Below are 19,157 nucleotides of genomic sequence, written 5' to 3'. Positions count from 1 at the left end.
GGTTATATCTGGCCTTTTATTTTGCACAAGTGAAGGCAGCAGACTCACGCTCCCTCCTATTTTCTCCACAACAGCCCTGCGAGGTGGGTAGTTTCCATTGCTAATTATCAAGCTGACTTCCATCAGTGTACCTGAGTTCAAATACTGATACTGTCCCACTGTGTGGAAAGATACAATCACCTATTTTATCCAAGAATTAATGAAAGCACACACAGAAAAAGGATCATCGACTGCTGAGGAAATGTTCTGCAGGTCCCCCGGGTGAGGGTGCCTGTGAAAGAGGAGACACCTCCGAAGCCACCCTCCAAGATCGTAAAACCATTTCCCGCTCTTGAGAATAGGATGGAAGCCTAATTGACTTCGGGTTCGTATTTCTTGCAATCACTGATCTAAGTAGAGTCGCTCAGGTTGAGGAACCCTGAAGTAGAGAATTTCCACGTCTTTCTCCTAATTGTTGAGAGCGGAGCAGGAAGTGAACTTTCCAGAACAGAAAGAAAAAGGGTCCTGTCCGCAAAGTACCAGGAAACCCCCGTGCTGAGAGGAATAAACTGGGAAGTAAAATGGAAGCCCCCGAGCCCTTCTTTAGCTTAGCCAACGAGGGCGGGTAGGCTTGTCTTAATTGTCCAGGTTATCTAGAAGGTTTCGCCTTTTTTCCCAGCCTCGGGCTCTCGCGCGGAGAAAACCAAAACGACTGGAGATGCCGGGGATCGAACCCGGGGCCTCATACATGCAAAGCATGCGCTCTACCACTGAGCTACATCCCCTCCCCGCTGCAAGCTCTCCGAATAGATGTAGAAAAGGCGCCCATTCCCGAGAAAAGAAATGTAGAAACACCACGAAGTATTAAATACCCGAATTTGTCGCCCGAGGTACGCACTGATGAACCATCACGGGAGGCAGTAAAAGCAAAAACGGACACTTCATTGGGTTTCTAGCTTCATTGGCTCCCTTTGGTAGCCCCCTTTGCTAATTCGCGGGGAAACTTCCTAACTCACGCGGGGAAGGAAAACGGCGTTTAGCGCAACCCCTCCTCACTCCAAAGCCTGCACTTGCAACAGACACAGCTCTTTTCCGGAAAATGGGAGCGGCCCTTAAAAGGGCCTTTTCGGTGCCAGTTCAGTTTATCCTCTCATCCATCCTGTCTCCACGTTAGCCGCCGAACCCGTACAGAGTCCTGCCTTGGCGCTTCAGGGCATAGACCACGTCCATGGCCGTGACCGTCTTCCTCTTCGCGTGCTCCGTGTAAGTCACGGCGTCCCGGATCACGTTTTCCAGGAAGACCTTCAAGACGCCTCGCGTTTCCTCGTAGATGAGCCCCGAAATGCGCTTGACGCCCCCGCGCCGAGCCAGTCGGCGAATGGCGGGCTTCGTGATGCCCTGGATGTTATCCCGGAGGACCTTCCTGTGCCTCTTGGCGCCTCCTTTCCCCAAGCCCTTCCCGCCTTTGCCTCGCCCCGACATCCTTCAGATCAGCACAAAACAGCCGCTATGTTTAACTTAAAAGACGAGTCAGTTAATATACCTCCCTTTCGGACCAGAGGGAAAACTAAACCGGCAGCTTTTCGCGCTTTTTTTTGTTCCCCATAAAATCTCGTCACAACAGTCGAAATGCTTTAAAAAGTGAAGGGCGTGACTAGAGACCTCAGTGTTTCTAATCAACATAGAGCTCCGAAAAATTAGGGTTATTTGTTCTAAATGTATGTCAAGCTGTGGTTTATAAACCATGGCTAGTTGTGTAGGAAGTTGAGCTAAAATCAAACGACAGCAGCACAGTTAATGCACAAATAGGAAACATTCACAATTTGCATTACTTCAGTGCCTTTATTAATATCACTGAAAATGTCATAATGGAACAAGGAGGGAAATATTCCCTGGCTCAGCTCCTAAGTACCTTCTTGGCCAATGTGAAAGCAGTTTGCCACTAATTTCTGAGATGTTTTTCCAATCTAGCCTGTAACCCTGGCATTTCCTAGTGGTCTCCTATCCATGTTCTAAAATAAATCCGGTTTGTTTAGCTCTTCAAGCTCATTCATTGTGACAGAACATCACAAAAAAGTGAGCAGTTCCTTGTCTGCATTTACACAACACTCATACACAACAGTTTTGCTTAGGCTGAGGCAACCACAGTGAAACTATATGTTACCCCACTGCATGACTTTCAAGTAGAGGATAGTTGTTCAACAAAGCTATAATTACCAAGAATTTGGTTGGGGGGGGGGGAAGCTAGCTTGGTGTGGATGTCCTAAACAGTTATAATCTCAGCACAAAAGAAATTTCACAGCATCCTAGAAATGCTGATTCAGAAGCAAGCCCCAATATATTCAGAGGCATACGTGCATACTAACTTGAAACTTTGTTGTATTAGGCTCTTCAAGGTGATAACACAAGTTTCAGGAAATCCCTTGCAGATCCTAAAACAAACAAAACAGCCAAATCTGTTTTCAAAAAAAAAAACCTTTGAGCCAAATTAGAGAAAATCTTCACTAGGAATATCCAATTGTATAATCTTAGAGGATGCATTCTCAAATTGCCCAGGCCAAACCATGAGAGGGAAGTACAGCTTCCAGCCGTGGGTAGGTCAGAGCTAAAGGAAACATTTGCATACTTGCACGTTGGAAGAACAGAGGCTTATTATGGGGTGAAGAAAAAAAAAGTTAACTGTAGATTTGACTGACATCACAACTCCTCTTGCAATAGAACAGCTGCAATTACACCATAAACTGGGATCTTTTAAATTACACTAAGCTTTAAGTGGATTCGGTGTTCTGCAAGCATTGGTGAATTCCCAGCTTGCCAACTTCATGTAGGGTGCTTTGGAAATGGAGCCCTAGAAAGATCAATCTAGAATCCCCTATATGGATTAGAGTGAAGAATCAGGGTAATTAACTTGTTTGGAGAAATACAGGCATACAATGAAACGCACCCCACTGTGCTGGTTTATAAACTTAACTACTCTAATAGTTTCCTTTAACAAATTAGGAGTCCTCCAATGGCTACGCACTGAATTACCACTTTTTTCACACAATTGTGAAACATTCCTAGAGTGACTTAAGGCTTTTCAAGGAAAACGTGAGCGGCTCTTAAAAGAGCCTTTTGGGTGATCGGCAGTCTCCCCTCCCGTCTACTTGGAGCTGGTGTACTTGGTGACGGCCTTGGTGCCCTCCGAGACGGCGTGCTTGGCCAGCTCGCCGGGCAGCAGCAGGCGCACGGCCGTCTGGATCTCGCGGGAGGTGATGGTGGAGCGCTTGTTGTAGTGCGCCAGGCGGGAGGCCTCGGCCGCGATGCGCTCGAAGATGTCGTTGACGAAGGAGTTCATGATGCTCATGGCCTTGGAGGAGATGCCGGTGTCGGGGTGCACCTGCTTCAGCACCTTGTAGACGTAGATGGAGTAGCTCTCCTTGCGGCTCTTCTTGCGCTTCTTGTCGCCCTTCTTCTGCGTCTTGGTGATGGCCTTCTTCGAGCCCTTCTTGGGCACGGGAGCGGACTTCGCGGGCTCAGGCATTCTCGCGCTCTCTCTTTTTTTCGCCTGTTATCTCAGCAGGTAGAAAACTGGCGAGCCTCACTCTCCCGGTCCTTTTTATAGAAGCCGTATGCTGATGAAGGGCTCCAAACCTCAGGTTGCTATTGGTCCGTACAGTTTGGGCGGGAAAGTTGAACGCGAATCAGAGCGTTCGAAGCGTTCGCTTGCTATTGGATAGCTGGACGCGGCTGGTTTGAACGCTCTCCGGAGTTGCTTTCTCATTGGTTCGATTGAGAGTTCGCTCTCATTGGTCTATTTTCGTGCCGAATGGCTGGATTGCTGTTTGCAAGCCGAATTGCTAAATACGATGCAGACGAGCAAAAGGAACTGTTCTGGCTTTAAAAACAAATAAAGGCAACAGACCGGCTTTCTAGTCTAACTGAAATACTGCAGTTTGGAAAATTGGGTGCCACCTTGTGTGTGTGTATATATATATCAATGAGAGTTACAGTGTTTGATAGAGAGATAGAGATATATATATAAATAATAGTTATAGGTCTGGGGCAGCTGCCTGAGGAAGGTTAAACTGCACAACTAGCCAGTCATTAAATCCGGGAGTCTTCATTTAGTCAGCTGGAAAACCAATAGGATTGATTTAAATTACAGCCCGATGACTCTGGAAAATGGTTAATAGAAGAATGGACCGAGTTTTGAAAGCTGCAATCTGATACATTATTAAACTTCATCAAACCACACATTTTTCTTCAAAGTATACTGAATTGCCTTTATATATGTTAATAGATTCCTATATGCCGTCTACTGGAACACATGTTTGATTCTTTCTTTGGAAGAATAGCTAACCAAATTGTGGGAGTGTGCTTTGATGTCCCAAATAACTAACATTAGGAAACATAGAATGAAATATGATAATTATCACTCAGAATGGCTAGAAACAAGGATGTCCACATTGAGTGGAAATGCTGGGAGTTGTGGAAGGCCATCCATTTCCTGCCCTATGGGGAGATTATGGAAAGAGAACTGTCTTCAAAAAATAGTAAAGTCTTCAAGATGAACTCCTAGTGACATCACAGATATAGCCATGATTTTTTAATGCAACAGTATGGTAGTAATTTGCCATTGCCTTCTTTAGGATGTTTTGCCTTTCCTAATCTATCCTCCAGCCCTGGGGTCTCCTGGTGGTCTCCCATCCAAGTTTATTCTTCTCATAAAATTCGACAAGCAGTGCCTTGAATGAAACTATCCTCCCCAAAAGGACTCATCTGTGACATTCATCTTCTGTCTCCAGAACGAGGTGGTCATTGACTTTTTCCTCATACCTGCAAGTAAATTCTCCAGTGTGACTGGATTGGTCATGGAGGTTCTTTAGAGCTCTGCAAAGATTCCCCTCTGCTGATCTCAACTCAATTCTTGCAGAACCAAAACCTTTTTCTTATTGTTCATCTGGTTAAAGCTGAGCAGGTAATGAGCAGACGATCCCCTTTGTCCACCTCTCTGGATGGAGGATCCACTCCCAGAATCAGAGGTGAAGGGCAACCTGGAGAAGTCTCCTGTAAAGACAAGATTATCCGCAAGGAATTTTCTAATGTTGGATGGGCTGTCCTTACAATGGAGAACCAATTCCCTTCCATGTGCACCTATTCCCAAAGCACATAGAAGGCAAACTCTGTCAAAACTTACAGAGGAGAAAGAGGATCCAATGTCTTATCAAGTCTGATTCTTCAGCTACTAAGAGCCTCACCAAACCTTGCGTCAGGTTTTTATGGTCTGTGGTCCACCCCTTGTCACAAGGAGAGACCACATACTTTATCTAGTTGTAGGAGAAGAAAGCAGTGTAAGCCACATTTCAGAGGTCAGAGGTGTTTGGCATATTAGCTCTCTGAACAGGAAAATGCTTGAAATACACGTCTGTTTCCCCTCACACACACAGCTACATTTTAATTGTATTGTCTTTGATTTAAAGAATGTTTATTATGCTTTAATCCCACCGAAATCAGTTAAACATTTTAGTCATGTCTCTTCGTTGATTTAATTGAGACTAAGGTGAGTCTTATGGATCTAATTCCATTACATTAAATTACATTTTAATTGTTAAACAGCTAGTCGCGTATGTTGAAAATCATCCTTGGATCAGTTAGCAGAGGATGCTCAACTGAAATGTCTCCACGGCTTTGAGCTATGGGTTGTCTGGTTTTGGGTGCTGAAATAGTTCTGCTGGCCCACACTTTCAACTCAGAAGTTTCTTCATTTTGGATTTATTTATTTAAGCGATTTATATGGCTGCCCAGCTCACTCATGGTGACTCCGGGCAGCTTACAGAAATCAAACCCCAAACACAAAACGCACGACACCGCCTACCCCAGCGACAACAGTACATTCAGACAAACCACTTGATGAGCTCCATATCAACCTCCGTTAACCTTTTCCCAAGGCCCACTTCAGGGCCCTTCAGAAGAGTATCAAGATGGGGGCCAGTCTTATCTCCATGGGGATGATGTTCCCCAGGGAGGGAGCCACCATGGAGAAGGCCCTTCTTCTTGGTCCCACTAGATAGACCTCCTTAATGGGGGGGACCCATAACATACCCTGCCTCCCTGATCTGGTGGGTCGGGCAGATGAAATTGGGAAAAGGAGGTCCTTCAAATAACCATTCATTTTTCCACTCATGACAAGAAAATAAAGGTTGTCCTATAATGTATCTTCTACCAGCTCTGTCCCCATAATTGGTCACAAGGCATTTCGACACCAGATCTGTGGGTGGGAAAAGCAAGAACAGTGAGAGTAAAGATGTTGTTAGGTACTCAGTCAGTCAGGAGAAGTAGAGGAACCTAGTAGGAAAAATGGTTTTGCTTTCTCCCTGAAGGGAGAGGTTGCAAAGATCCACTGGTTGGGAGGAACCCTTAGAATGGTATTTATAGGATAGAGGCCAGGAAGTTTCAGCTTCTCCCCAAAACAAAATTGTTCAGCAAGTAACCGTGTGTTTCTTTTTCCTTTGATGAAACTGGTTCACTTTCCCCTGCCAAAGACCCAACTAACAAGAGTCAGGAAGAAGTCCTGGGATGACCACCACACCCTCACATCTCTAGCAGTTCTTAATTAAGGTTGGCACTCTACCCTTGGATAATGCCATTCGGCTAGCAAGATTTATAACTCTTGACCCCTTCTCCTCCAGGATGCTCCTAAGGTTTATTTAGGTAAGCTAGTGTTTGTGGCACATCTGTTAACTGACAGTTCCAAAAAAGCACTTCTTTTTGTTTTTCTGCCTATCTCTACTAGAGAGGGTTGATCCATAGAGTTAGTTTTGCCAAACTCTGATTCAGTTTAAAGGCAATTCAAATTAATTCAAATTCATCATCCCTTCAAACGGAAACTTAGAAGGAAATCACCAGATCTCCTCCTACTTTGGGAAACAAACTCCCATGATTCAGAATCTGAATGTTTAGAAGGGCAGAATGTAAAATCAGATTATGAAAACAAACTGCAAATTAGCCTCCAAAAACCCTTCCCACTGTTCACAGACAGCATACATTTTTATGAAGCAACCCAGAAGTAGTGAAAAAGAAAGTGAGATCAGTTCAGGTTTACTTCTGAAAAGCCATAGAAATGAGCTCGAAGCCTGACATGACAATGGCTTTCCACTTCCCCTTCTATCACACTCTTCTGGTTTGTAGAAAACTGCAGGGGTCCAATTTTCACACCTAGCAAATCTACAGTTGTGGTTGGCTTTTATTTGTGCAGCTATTTGCAAGAAACAGCATTCAACCACAACTTGTTTACTTACCCTTTGGAGGATGGAACTGTATGACTGTTTTTTCCCCCCGTAAGCATGAGTAAATATTTCCTTTGACTTCAGAAACCTCAAAGAGACTTCAAGGTTTTGTTTTGTTTTTTCTTGTACTGTAACTGACGTTCAGATCACTGACCACCTTCTTTCAGTACCTCAGATGGAACCCATTCTGCCTGGTGACCTTCTGAGACAGAGCGTTACGAGCCTAATTTGCTCTCTGTGGACCAAGACACTTTATGGAGGAGACCAGGACCCAGCGGTGGTGGAACCCTTGCAGATCCCAATGACACTGACTCTTCAGTGCCTCATGACCTACTGACCACAAGTGACAATGGGTGTAGATAGAGGTTGAAGGATTTACCCTCTGTCTGCTCTTTCTCTATGAGATTGCGAATCTAAGGTCACTCCCTTCCCTCTTTCTTCCCAGACGCAAACCCACAAAGCACATGTTCTTTGACACCTCCTGGTAGGATGTCGTCCTCTAGGTGCTAGGCTTTGCCTATCCCTGTAATTTATTTCCTGTAAATAAATCTCCTTTCTGTTATAGTTACAACATCTGCCCTTGCTCAGTTCAGATTTCTGCTCTCAGGAACCCTCATGCACCTCCCACACCCCAGAATGTTTTGTCCTCCAGAAAGAGCCATCTTTTTTCAAGTGTTTGTTCCAAACACTTCAAAATTTGGAATTTTTAGGACATATCAAAGGTCTCTGGCTCTTGTAGGGTGTGGGCCATTCAGAGGGAATAAGAAGAACTGAAGAGCAAAACTGAAATGCCATCTCAACCTAGTCCATTCTCAGCAGTGGAACCAACACATTTAGAAGCACCTGAAAACCCAGGAGAGGGGAACAGCTGTTCCTGATTATCTTTCTCAACCACATCCTTCCTTTCCTTCGGATCACCTTCTGTTACAGGGATGTCCACAAGGGAGGCAAAAAAGTCAAGATGGTGGCCACAAGCATGCACATCCAAGCTCCACACCAGTGTTTCTCAACCTTGGCAGCTTGAAGATGTGCGGACTTCAACTCCCAGAATTCCCCAGCCAGCATGGGGAATTCTGGGAGTTGAAGTCCTCACATCTTCAAGTTGCTAAGGTTGAGAAACACGGCTCTATACCTTTTTCACATGTGTCACCATGTGCATAAAATAGGGTGGGGTTTCAATCGCATGGTTGTAGATGTCATCTTGACTCTTTTGACACCCCCCTTTTCTGTTACCTAATCTTTTCCCTTATTTTTGCCCCAAAAATTTACAGTATATTAGAACTTGAGATTTTCTATTTTTAGATTTTCATTTCAGATGTAGCCAGAGAAGTGACATAAGCCTGAAGTCCAACGAGTCATGAGTCACCTTTTCCCCCATAAAGATTCAGGTCACCAGTGGTCATGTTTTCCATAAGTCAATGAGATCGTTTCTATCTCATCCCTCCATAACCAGGAACTCAGCTATCACATCTACTTTGCTGGAAAGGTTGCTTCCCTTGCAATGATACCTAACATTACATACAGCCACAATTCCTAGCAGTATCTTCATCCATGCACAGTCCCGGGCCAGTTTTATGGCCTTGTAATGCCTTGAAGAACATGTCTCTTGATACTTTCCTCCTTACAGGAATGGAGAGCACCAAGTCACCTCCTTCCCATGGATGCAAACTGGGCACTGGGGATCCCCAGAATGAATTGTGCATGGAAGGGAATCTAGAATTCCAAGGAAAAAAGAAGAATGGGATAAAATACAGCAAAGGAGAGTGGATTTAGAGACTCCCTCATGCAGCTTCAACAAGATTCTTCCATGTCCCTGAGAGAAATAAAACGGCTGGCATGTCTTGTGCAGACAGCACAATAAAATTAGAATATATTGTCCACCTTTCTCCTGGCAGAGTCTGCAAAAAAGAGTCACCTTGGCAATCTAAGCAGGTAACTGGACCCAAGATGTCAAGCTGAGCACCTTGAATTGGGCTAATCACGCTGAGGAACCCTGTACCAGCCAACCAAGAACCGACTGCTAATTATGTTATGGTTATGAACAACCACAACCACATCCTGTTGGTAAAGATTAACCACAACCAACCATCAATGGGAACATGTTGCTTCTATTGGTTCTCGAGCTTGACTCCTGGTGGCCACACTCATGATATTTCTTTGGTGGTTTCACAGGCGTGCCATTGCTTTCTTCCATGAAGATATTTCCGATTCTCAATCTAGCCAATATCCCTGGCCTCTCTGAGCCCCTACTCCCCTCCAAACACAAAGAGGGCCAACTATGCTTAACTCAGGTGTTACCACCTGCTGCAGAGTTCACATTTATTTAGTACTTTAAAGAAAAATGGTGTTATAAGTTCTTTAGCCTGGGAGTTTGTTCTCTTTCATTCTCTGTTGCTCTAGGCTTGTTCATGGGTTCCTTTCCTATACACAACTACTTTTCAGAATTGGTGAGGGAGAATAGCGTAACAGTTAAAGTGCTGGACTAGAATGGAAGACACCCAGATTCAAGCTTATGGCGAATTACCAGAGAACTTTGGGGCAACCACTCTCCTTCCTTCCTTCCTTCCTTCCTTCCTTCCTTCCTTCCTTCCTTCCTTCCTTCCTTCCTTCCTTCCTTCCTTCCTTCCTTCCTTCCTTCCTTCCTTCCTTCCTTCCTTCCTTCCTTCCTTCCTTCCTTCCTTCCTTCCTTCCTTCCTTCCTTCTCCTCCTCCTCCTCCTCCTCCTCCTCCTCCTTTATGCCCAAGTCAGGACTGACTCCTGGGGACTGCCTGGACATGTCCCTACAGTTTTCTTGACAGGAATTTTGGAAGTAGTTTGCCCTTGCCTTCTTCTGAGGGCTGAGAGAGAGTGACTGGCCCAAGGTCACCAAGTTAGCTTTGTACCTAAGGCAGGACTGGAACTCACACTCTCCTGGATTCTAGCTGGAGGTCTTCACCACTACACCAAATTGGCTCTCTCATTCTCTCTTACATCAACCTATTTTACAGGGTTATTTTAATGGGGGTGGGGGTGGGGGGCAGGAAGGGAGGAAGGAATGTTACATATGCTCTCTATATCTTCCAAACGGGGTATAAATCTCACAAACGTTTTTTCATTTATCCCACCAAATTTTTTCTAAAATTTGGAAAATGTGGCAATGATGTGAAATGGTTGATCAACAAAGCAAACCCAATTATCTGAAGAGATCAAAAAGGGCTGAATTCAGCTGCTCCTGAGCAAAGCATTTGGGGAGATGCATTTCAGGAATGGGGGGGTGGAATTATTTTCTCGGCTTTTTTTCAGTAACTAATCTTAGTCACTCTTGCCTGGATTAACCGCACATTTATTCTTTGAACAAGGCACTTCTATAACAGTTGCAAAGACCTAAAACTTTTTTACAAAAATGAAGAGATTAGAAAAGTTGTCGATAAGAGTCATATGTCAGTGAATGACTGATAGAAATGAAACTGAATTTTGATGCAGTCAGTATACTGTATGTTTTCTTGCTCTTCCTTTGATGGGTTGGAAGAAAATGTCACTGTACAACACTGTCCCCTCTTCCTTTGGTGGGAGACGGTCCTTCCTCCTTCGTCCGGGAGCAGGTTGAGCGGAGGAGACCTGAATGACGCTGTAGGTGACCTCTGAATCCTGAGAAAACAAACAGAGGATGTGGCTTACAGATTAAATGCGGCTGTACCCCATGCACTCATGGAGACCAAGGTACTTTTTCATAATTTTAGAGCATGCATAACAAGGAATGAACTTGACTTTTCTGGCACAAACTCAAGGAACCCTGGAAAGTAATTCACAAACTGGTGGGTGGAAAGATTGACAGCTGTCTGAGAAAGAGAAGGATTGCCCTTTGGCATCAGGTCTGATCCAGTCTCATTTCCTGTTTTGAATTCCAGATGCTGAAGAGATGCCCCTGGGAAACCAACCAGAAATGCTAAAGCCACTTCAGTTCTTGGACAACGCAAATCATTTTCACATCCAAATGTCATAAAGCCAAAGCTCATTTATTTAAATAAGATCCAGGGGTGCTAAAACTCTTAAATGCCTTGACTGAAGCCAAGGAAATTCAGAAATGTAGAAGAACTGTTCACATGGGTCAAAACCTTTTCTTCTAATAACCCAGGATCTAAGATGCAGAATAGTCTTAAGGAAGACAGATTCTGGCTGAATTTGAGGATCAGAGTTCACATTACACGACCTTCTAACCTGACACTGCCATGATTGAGGTGCTATAAAGCCCATCCTCACCACCCTTATTTCTGCACCAACAACGGTTGGATGACTGTGGAGGGCACCATCGGGAACTAATAGGAATTCCATGAACCTGATTCAACTTTCCAGGGTAAACAGACCTTCCCAGCATACACTGAGTGAAATCACTTATGAACATCACCGGGTACCTTAGCAGGTGAGGGAGCAGCTGCTCTTGCTGTTTGAGGATCCATCATTCCAAGATCATCTCTCTCTCCTTTGCTTTCCTTGGCTTCAGTTTCTTCCCAAGATGGTAATAATACCAAGGCAGCAAGAAAAAGAAGGAGAAAGAGGAAGGAGTGAGTCTGTATTCTTCGCTTCTGTCCATATTCCTTGCTTATGGTTTGCCCATCATCTCCAACCCGGCATCCCCGGCAGGTCTCTTGGTTAATGTCACCAACCACCAGAACCCACCTCTGACTGCAGGTAAGGGGAGCATTGAACCCAACTGCTTCACTTACTGCTCTTTTTCTTCCAGCAATAAAAGGCAAATGGAAGCCACAGCATTATGGAAGGAACCGCCAACCAGGCATATCTCCACATAGGATCTGACTGTTTGGTCCAGACTGCTTAGGCAAACAAAGAAGAAGGATGATTTAGCATTTTTTGGGAAAATATCTTTAGCCTGCCCTGTTCTTCGAGTTTTAGATCCCACTGAAAACATTTTTTAACATGAAATAGAAACCTTCTTGCATCATCCTCAGTTCTGGATTTTTCATGGACATATCCATGGAGCTTACTTAGCAACCCCACAGAACTCCTTTCCCCTTACCTTTCTCCAGGTATTTCTTTTTCCCAGACTACAGTGGTGAGATTTACTGGTGGTCTCATATCCAAGTATTAATCACATCCAACCTTCTGGCTCACCTGTGACCTTCACCGCCTGGCTCCAAGAAGACATGATCCATCGACTGCTTCTCTTTTCTTCATAGCTGCAAGCAAATTCCCCGCTGTGGTTGGACTTGGCATGCAGGATTCTCAGAGAGGCATTTTGAGAAGGACCTCTGGGTTCCCTGGAACTTTCCAGAAGACATCCAAAGCTGGTGGTCATCTCCACCCCATCCTTGTAGAAATGGAACCTCTTCTCTGTGTTCCCCCCTTCAGCTGAGCAAAGAAAGAGCAGAGAGTCACCTTCCTTCACTCTCTGGGGCAAAGGATGCACTCTCAGCAGTGGGGAAGGGGGGACATCTGCAAGAAAGATTCAGAAGGGAAATACTGAGCTCTGCTCTGAAGCAGAGATCTTTCCTGAACTCTTCCACATTACTCCTTGAACCTAAGATATCGTTTGTATGAGGCAAAGCAGTGATATTTCAGAGAATGGAAATTATAATGGAAAATAAGGGAGGAGAGTGGAGTTTACTTTACCTTGGAGTGAAAATAGTACAAAAACATGGAAAGTTAAATTAACTATTAATTTAACTAATCATCAAATCCATCTATCAGAATTTCATTTTTCTGTCTCCTGCAAAAAGTCCAAAAGGAGCTTCCAATAGGGGTTAAAGTCAGTTTTCTCTAAGCAAAGCTCTCAATTTTGGAGAGGGAGCACTTCACTGCAATTCCTTCTCTGTAGGGAAAGACAGTGTGTGGAGGACAGAAAGTGAACGTGGGGGCTGGAGGGTTGAATCTGTTAGGGATGAATGTTTCTGTAATCCCATGGAAGGAAAGCAAGGCCACGTGGTTCTTCCTTCTCGAGTCACATCTTGTGGACTCAAAACTGTACGGGGGAACATTTCCAGAACGGCTACCAGCGCTAAACCGGTCCATGGTGGCTTGGCCTGGCTTGGCCTGGCTTGGCTCAGGGCTCCTCCTTACGAGAGGAGAAGCTGGGAGAAAGAGGGACTGGCCATGCAGAGCTGTGCAGGTGAAAGGCTGCAGCTGCCCAGGATTGGGGCCTTTAACAGCCACGGCCAGGGAAGGAGCCGGGTCTTCTTCGCCATGGACTCCCCACTCACGTTCCCAGCCAAGGCCCAGCTCTCCTTCTGGGCCTCCTTCACCACACCAAAGCTTTTTTCTCTACTGCTGCTCCCACCCTCCTGACCCGTCTTCTACAGAAAGGGTATTTTAAAAGAGAAGAGGCCATCCTAGGAGGCTGAAGCTGAGAAAGTCACCCAAAGCCATGCAAAAGCATCTGGGCCCCTTTCTCCCCCTAAGCCAGGGGTCTTCGTGACGGAGCCAGTGAGAACTGCCTCCCACTTTGGACCCAGGGAAAGCCTGGAAACCACTTGGCTGGCTGGAATCAGAAGGGCCAGAGAAAGGCTCAGGCAGAATAGACTGTGCCCCACTTTACAGGAAGTAATCAGAGACCAGTCCCAGCAATCCTTCTCTCAGAGTCTCTGCCCATCAGCCCACTTTTTCAGTGTTCAAGTCTTCAAATAAAGGAAAAGCACCTCTCTGTAATTCGCAGCACAGAAGAGGAAATATTGCGCTGAAGAGGAGAGAAGGTAACTGTCTGTAACTGATCTCAGAATGGGGTCACAGCCATAATGCCCCATGTGGGAGACATTTTTCTCGTAGAAATAAGGTCCTCCTAACCATTTTCTTACAGAAGGGATTATTTATTTAACTCTGGATTTGTTTGTTTGGTGTTTTGTTTGCTGGCTTAATTTTTGAAATGTTTATTGTGGATTTTCATGGGTTGAGCATTAGCGCTGCCTTTGGTGTGAATATTTCTGGGCAATAAATATTCATCTTACCAATGACTGCGAAGACCAGCTGCTTACTATTGAGAGAAGAAGACCGTTCAGGTTTTCCCCAGTAGCTGCAGGTACATGTGATCTCCGTTTGGTCTGAGTTCAGATCTGCAGTCGTGAGATTGAAGGTATTTTTCTCTTGATATCCATTTTGGATGGCTGCACCTGATTCATTCTGGCAGTCAAAATAGAATCGTTCTCCCCAAGATCCTTCTGGGATGGAGCAGTTCAAGAAAATCCATTCTCCTTGGGCAAAGATGGTGTATGGGGGAGATGAAGTCAGCCTGGGGGCTGGTAGCACTGAACCTGTCCATGAAGAAAAGGAAAGAAAGAGAAGCCATTTAGTCCTTCTAATATCTTTCTATCTTTTCTCCTGGGTTCTCTACTCAAGTTTTTCCCAACCACTTCCCAGAAGCGATTGTTTTCAATTTTGAGAAAATATGGAGGGCTTTTTTTCTGGAGCAATATTTAGTACTGTTACGTGCTTGGTGTTCTCGGAGCCTCTTGGTTTTCTTGCATTGCAGAATGAGACCCGAGCTGGCATGGCTAGCTCCTGTGCAGACAGAAGCAGCAGTGACGATGTGACCTCGCCTGGGAATGCAAGAAAGCCATCAATCTCAGAGAACAACAAGAACTCAACAGTTCAACTCTAACTGAGCTGCTGATATTCTCTGCTTTTGCGATATTAAGTACACCCAGATTCCCCCGTGCTTCTCTCATGTTATTTCCAATTGTGCCATCTAATTTTTCTCATCTTTCTAGAATGGTTCATTTGAGTTCATTTGAGTTCCTCAGGGTTCTGTGTGGTCTTCTTCTGGCTTGTCCACTTTCCAGGCTGTTCATGGACTCCATCACCATCACCACCATTTCCCTTGGAAGAACCAACCCTCTCTGGGGCTTCAAAGCTCAGGTTTCCTACAAGAACTGCCAATGAGTGCAGCTCCTCCTCAAGGAACAGCCCACTATTACTGTGGGGATCATGACTATTTTTCTCTGAACTTCCATCCTCCTCTCACCTTTAAGCAATTAGAAGCCAGCTTTATCAGTCCCCACCCCAATGGCATGTCAGAGTGGCCTTGTTGTGTATTGTTGAAGGCTTTCACGGCCGGCATATGATGGCTGGTGTGGGTCTTCCGGGCTGTGTGGCCGTGTTCCAGAACATGGCCACACAGCCCGGAAAACCCACACCAGCCATGGCCTTGTTGTCTTTGGCTTCCAGCCGCTGGCCTGGAGGAAGGTCGACCCAGGAATTCCTCACTCCCAGCTCTTTCTGGACCACCCTCCTCCATGCTCTCTGGGCTCCACAGACCCTCCTCCTGTTTCTACTGGGGAGAAGAGAAACTCAAGGTAGATATATTTTGGACTGGTCCATCTCTGATTCACCAGAAAGGCTACCTTCATGCCAGCAGAAGGGTGTTTCAAGGTTACTCTATCTGGTAAAAAGAGCCATTAGTGCTTCAGTTAGCCAATTCAGGAGATAATCAAAGTACAGCCTGCCTCGGCTCTTCAGGGAGGCTGAGGGACATATCTCCACAAAAAAAGTCACCTCATCCGGGTGGGTCGCAGCCTTCTTCAGGTGCCTCCTGAAGAAGCAAGGAAGACCGGATTCCCCCACTGCGCTAAGCCAAGTGGAGAAGCGCAGCAGACTCAGAGAGACGGGCTTTTCTCCTTGTGCATCTCTCTTTGGGCTTTCGGTTTCATTTTGCCCTCTCTCCTTCACAGGCTGCAACGGTCACAGTCTACTTCTGTGTGGCTGCAGGCAAGGTCTGCGCGAGGGTCTCTTACCTGCTCCCAGGGTCATCCACAGGAGAACTGAAAGAGAGAAGAAGAAGGGAAAGTGGAGTTAATAGAACACAGAAACTCCGATCTCTGCGCAAAACTGGGAGTTTCAACTTGCATAATGGGGCTTCCTAGAGGAACAGAGGGTAGAAGAGACAAGCAGAAGGAAATCAATGGAAAGAATAAAACCAAAGGGAAGAACGAAGAGGAGGAAATTATGCAGTGAGACCTTGAAAATGTGACTATAAGCAGTACGTTTTGGGGGGAAAGAAACATCGTTTTATATCACTTATAAAGAAACATTGAAAACAATAAAACACCCTGACTTCAGGACTGAAATAAAAACATCCTGACGACCCATGCATTAAATTTGTGTAAATTAAAGTAGGGATTTCCGGGGACAGCCACCTCTGTTTCCTTATCCTGTTACACAAAGAAGGAGCTCCATTTCCCTCAGTAATTCCGGCCCTTTTTGAAAGCATGTGGCAGAAGCAATGCCCTATACACAAAATGGCCTTCAGTGCAACACACAGGATGACCCCTTTCTATTCTGCTTCGTGGCTCCAACTTCCTTTCTCTTTAATTGACTCTGAGGCTGTATTTTGCCTTTCCTTCTGGGTGTTTGTGATCGGAGGAAGAGAAACCCTGCATTGCATTCCCCCCAAATGCTCTTTCAGGAAGATGTCAGTGAATCATGAGATCTGGGGGCCGTATGGATGTGGGGGGCAGAAAATGGCCTGGTTGCTCATATTTGTCCCAACAGTGTGGTGTGGTGGTTCAGGGGTTAGATTAGGAGTAGGGAGAGTCAGGTTCTTGCCCACAGGGGCTCAGTGTTTCATTTGGGCCCCCAATCACGCCATTTGAGAACAACACACCATATATGGTTCTTTTGTGTGTGGGGGGAATAATTGGAGGAAGGAGGAACATGAGCTCCAGAAGGAATGACAGGATAGAAATCTAATAAAAGAAACACTGAAATTAAATGGGACTTTTTCATAACAAGGCACAGAGTAAAGATCTTAAAAGGTGGGGGTTGGATTCGTTCTTGTGCATTTGAGTCTTTATAAAGATAGAGCTGAGCTTCGTATAAGAGGAGGCTACAGAACAATTTCATGAAGATATCTCTGCCTCTCTATGGAAGAGCTGCATCAAGCAATCTTTCCTATGCAACACCCTGTGACTCTCCCTGAGAGGAGATTGGTCCCAATGAATGCCATTGACGGAAGAGGAAAGCCCATGGGTATATCTCATTTTCAGAGAAGGGTCTTGAGGAGAAGGATATGAGAGTAATCAGTTCTAGGTTGCAGGAGAGGGGAAGAATCAGGTTTAGATCAGGGGGAGGAAGAAGGAGGTCCCAAACCTGCCGTCCAAGTGATGGTCTCCATGTTCAGGATTCCTAGGGAAGCTGGAGTTTGGCTCCTCTGTCCCTCTCGTCTTCCTTTCCCCGAGAGATTGAAAGCTGCACCTTCTCTTGATTCAGTCCTTCAACAGCAATGGCCGAGGAAGGAACTGCGTCATCCCCACCGAGGACATCGCACCCACGCCCCCAGCCCAGGACGCGGCTCTGCTGCCAGGCCTTCTTCACCACACCAAAGCCTTTCTCTGCACAGGAGCTCACTGCACCCACCCGCCTGGCCTCTCTTGCCCCCAAAGAGAATTCAAAGCAAAAATAGCCATCCGGTGAGGTGGGAGGTGAGAAATGCATTTTCATAGCGGAGCCATAGGTGTATACAATAAAATCAACAATAAAGCATTAATTAAGAACAATTTAAATGTGCAAAAGAGCAGTATGTTCTGCTAAAACAGTTCTGAACATCACTGGTTGTGTCTAAAACATCAGGATGACTATCATAACTGTGATGTATTTGTGGGGCACCTAAACCATCATCTCATTCCAATAAAGAGTTAAACTTTGTTCCTAGGATGTATATTAGACATCTCCAAGAATTCTGAATTAGGGGACAGAATATCCTTGACTCATAAATTAACAGCAAAGATTCTTCTAAAAAATATCAAGTACTTATTTTATTTTGGTTTGATATTCACAGTAGAATGAATGTGTTATTCCAAAATCTATTCTTGATATAATCTGTGACTCTGCTCTTGAACCACATCCCCAAATTTACAATTATATGAAGAAGGGACCCAATTCACTGTTAAAATCATATTTTGTCAAGCTTTTTTCTTCAAAGCACAATTGCAAATGCCTCTCTGATTTTCGTTGAATCGCTGTTCCACTTGTATTAGTGGTGGTCCTCACCTAATGACCACTCATTTAGTGACCATTCAAACGGTGCTGAACAAAGGGACTGACAACCGTCACAGCAACCCCGCAGTCATGGGACTGCAGTCAGAGTGCTTGGCAATCAGCTTGCACTTACGATAGTTGCAGTGTCCCAGGCTCACAGGATCGCCATTTGCGACCTTCCCAGCCATCTTCCATCAAGTGGAATCAATGGCGAATTGATTTGCTTAACAACCACTGCTTCACTTTACAGCCATAGTGATTTGCTTCAAGGCCCCCGCAAAAAGGTCATAAAATCAGGTGCAACTCACTTAACACCTGCCCTGGTTAAGTATGAATTTTCCGGTCCGTATTGTGATTGTTAAGCGAGGTTACCTGTACTTTATTCTATATTGCTGAACTATGATAATGGGTGTGTCCTTTTTTGTGCATGGCCCAGAGCCTTTTGTGGTTCAGGTGGCGTGGAAATATTGTAAAAGAAAAATCGCAAAGGCCTAGCACAAATTCTCTCTCCTGGGTTGCTTCTGCCTTTCGCAACACAGCCACTTTCTACAGCAAAGTCTTTATATTCTGTTTCTGTTCATGGATTAACTCTATCCATCACACTGTTTTCTTCTCTCTTCAACTCATTCTCCATCATGACAACCAAACCAGAAAGCAAACTGTCAGACTTAGAAAGGGAGGCTTTTCCAATGTGCATCCGTATTTTGGGTTTTATTTTGCCTTTTCTCTCCATTTAATCTTTATTGAAGATCCCAACCCACTATTGGGGGCCAACATGCAACTTCCCAACATCAAAAAACAGAAAGAGAAAAAAAAGGCTATGTGGACCTAACAAAAATCAAAACTCAGATCTGTGAGAAAATGTGACGGTGAGGAGGGGTTATTAGCTAGGAGACCCAGCTAGAATTAAAAGAAAAATGCACCAAAGGATGGGCACCTCTTTCAATGGCT

At 45.0% G+C, this 19,157-nt stretch overlaps 2 protein-coding genes and 1 non-coding gene across 3 annotated transcripts; all 3 read right to left on the bottom strand.

The window, feature by feature from the left end:
- Positions 1-692: 692 nt before the first annotated feature.
- On the bottom strand, positions 693-764 carry TRNAA-UGC (transfer RNA alanine (anticodon UGC)). Its single transcript has one exon. It is a non-coding gene; the product is annotated as a tRNA-Ala (tRNA).
- A 340-nt stretch (positions 765-1,104) lies between these two features.
- Positions 1,105-1,469, bottom strand: LOC103049036 (histone H4). The gene has a single exon (XM_007441102.4). It carries the CDS (start codon positions 1,459-1,461, stop codon positions 1,150-1,152), a length of 312 nt encoding a protein of 103 aa, XP_007441164.1. The 5' UTR covers positions 1,462-1,469; the 3' UTR covers positions 1,105-1,149.
- Positions 1,470-3,103: 1,634 nt separating this feature from the next.
- LOC103048797 (histone H2B 7-like) lies at positions 3,104-3,520 on the bottom strand. The gene has a single exon (XM_007441101.3). It carries the CDS (start codon positions 3,500-3,502, stop codon positions 3,122-3,124), a length of 381 nt encoding a protein of 126 aa, XP_007441163.2. The 5' UTR covers positions 3,503-3,520; the 3' UTR covers positions 3,104-3,121.
- Positions 3,521-19,157: the final 15,637 nt, after the last annotated feature.

The sequence above is a fragment of the Python bivittatus genome, unplaced genomic scaffold, assembly GCF_059951505.1.
Source record: "Python bivittatus isolate LINGU-HERP-01145 unplaced genomic scaffold, Pbiv_v1 ctg000370_np1212, whole genome shotgun sequence".
In the NCBI taxonomy this organism is placed as follows: Eukaryota; Metazoa; Chordata; class Lepidosauria; order Squamata; family Pythonidae; genus Python; species Python bivittatus.
This window is presented reverse-complemented; position numbering and strand designations above follow the sequence as displayed.

What these genes read in the sequence shown, in the direction of transcription:
- LOC103049036 (XM_007441102.4), bottom strand. Translation starts at nt 1,461, where the DNA reads ATGTCGGGGCGAGGCAAAGGCGGGAAGGGCTTGGGGAAAGGAGGCGCC.
- LOC103048797 (XM_007441101.3), bottom strand. Translation starts at nt 3,502, where the DNA reads ATGCCTGAGCCCGCGAAGTCCGCTCCCGTGCCCAAGAAGGGCTCGAAG.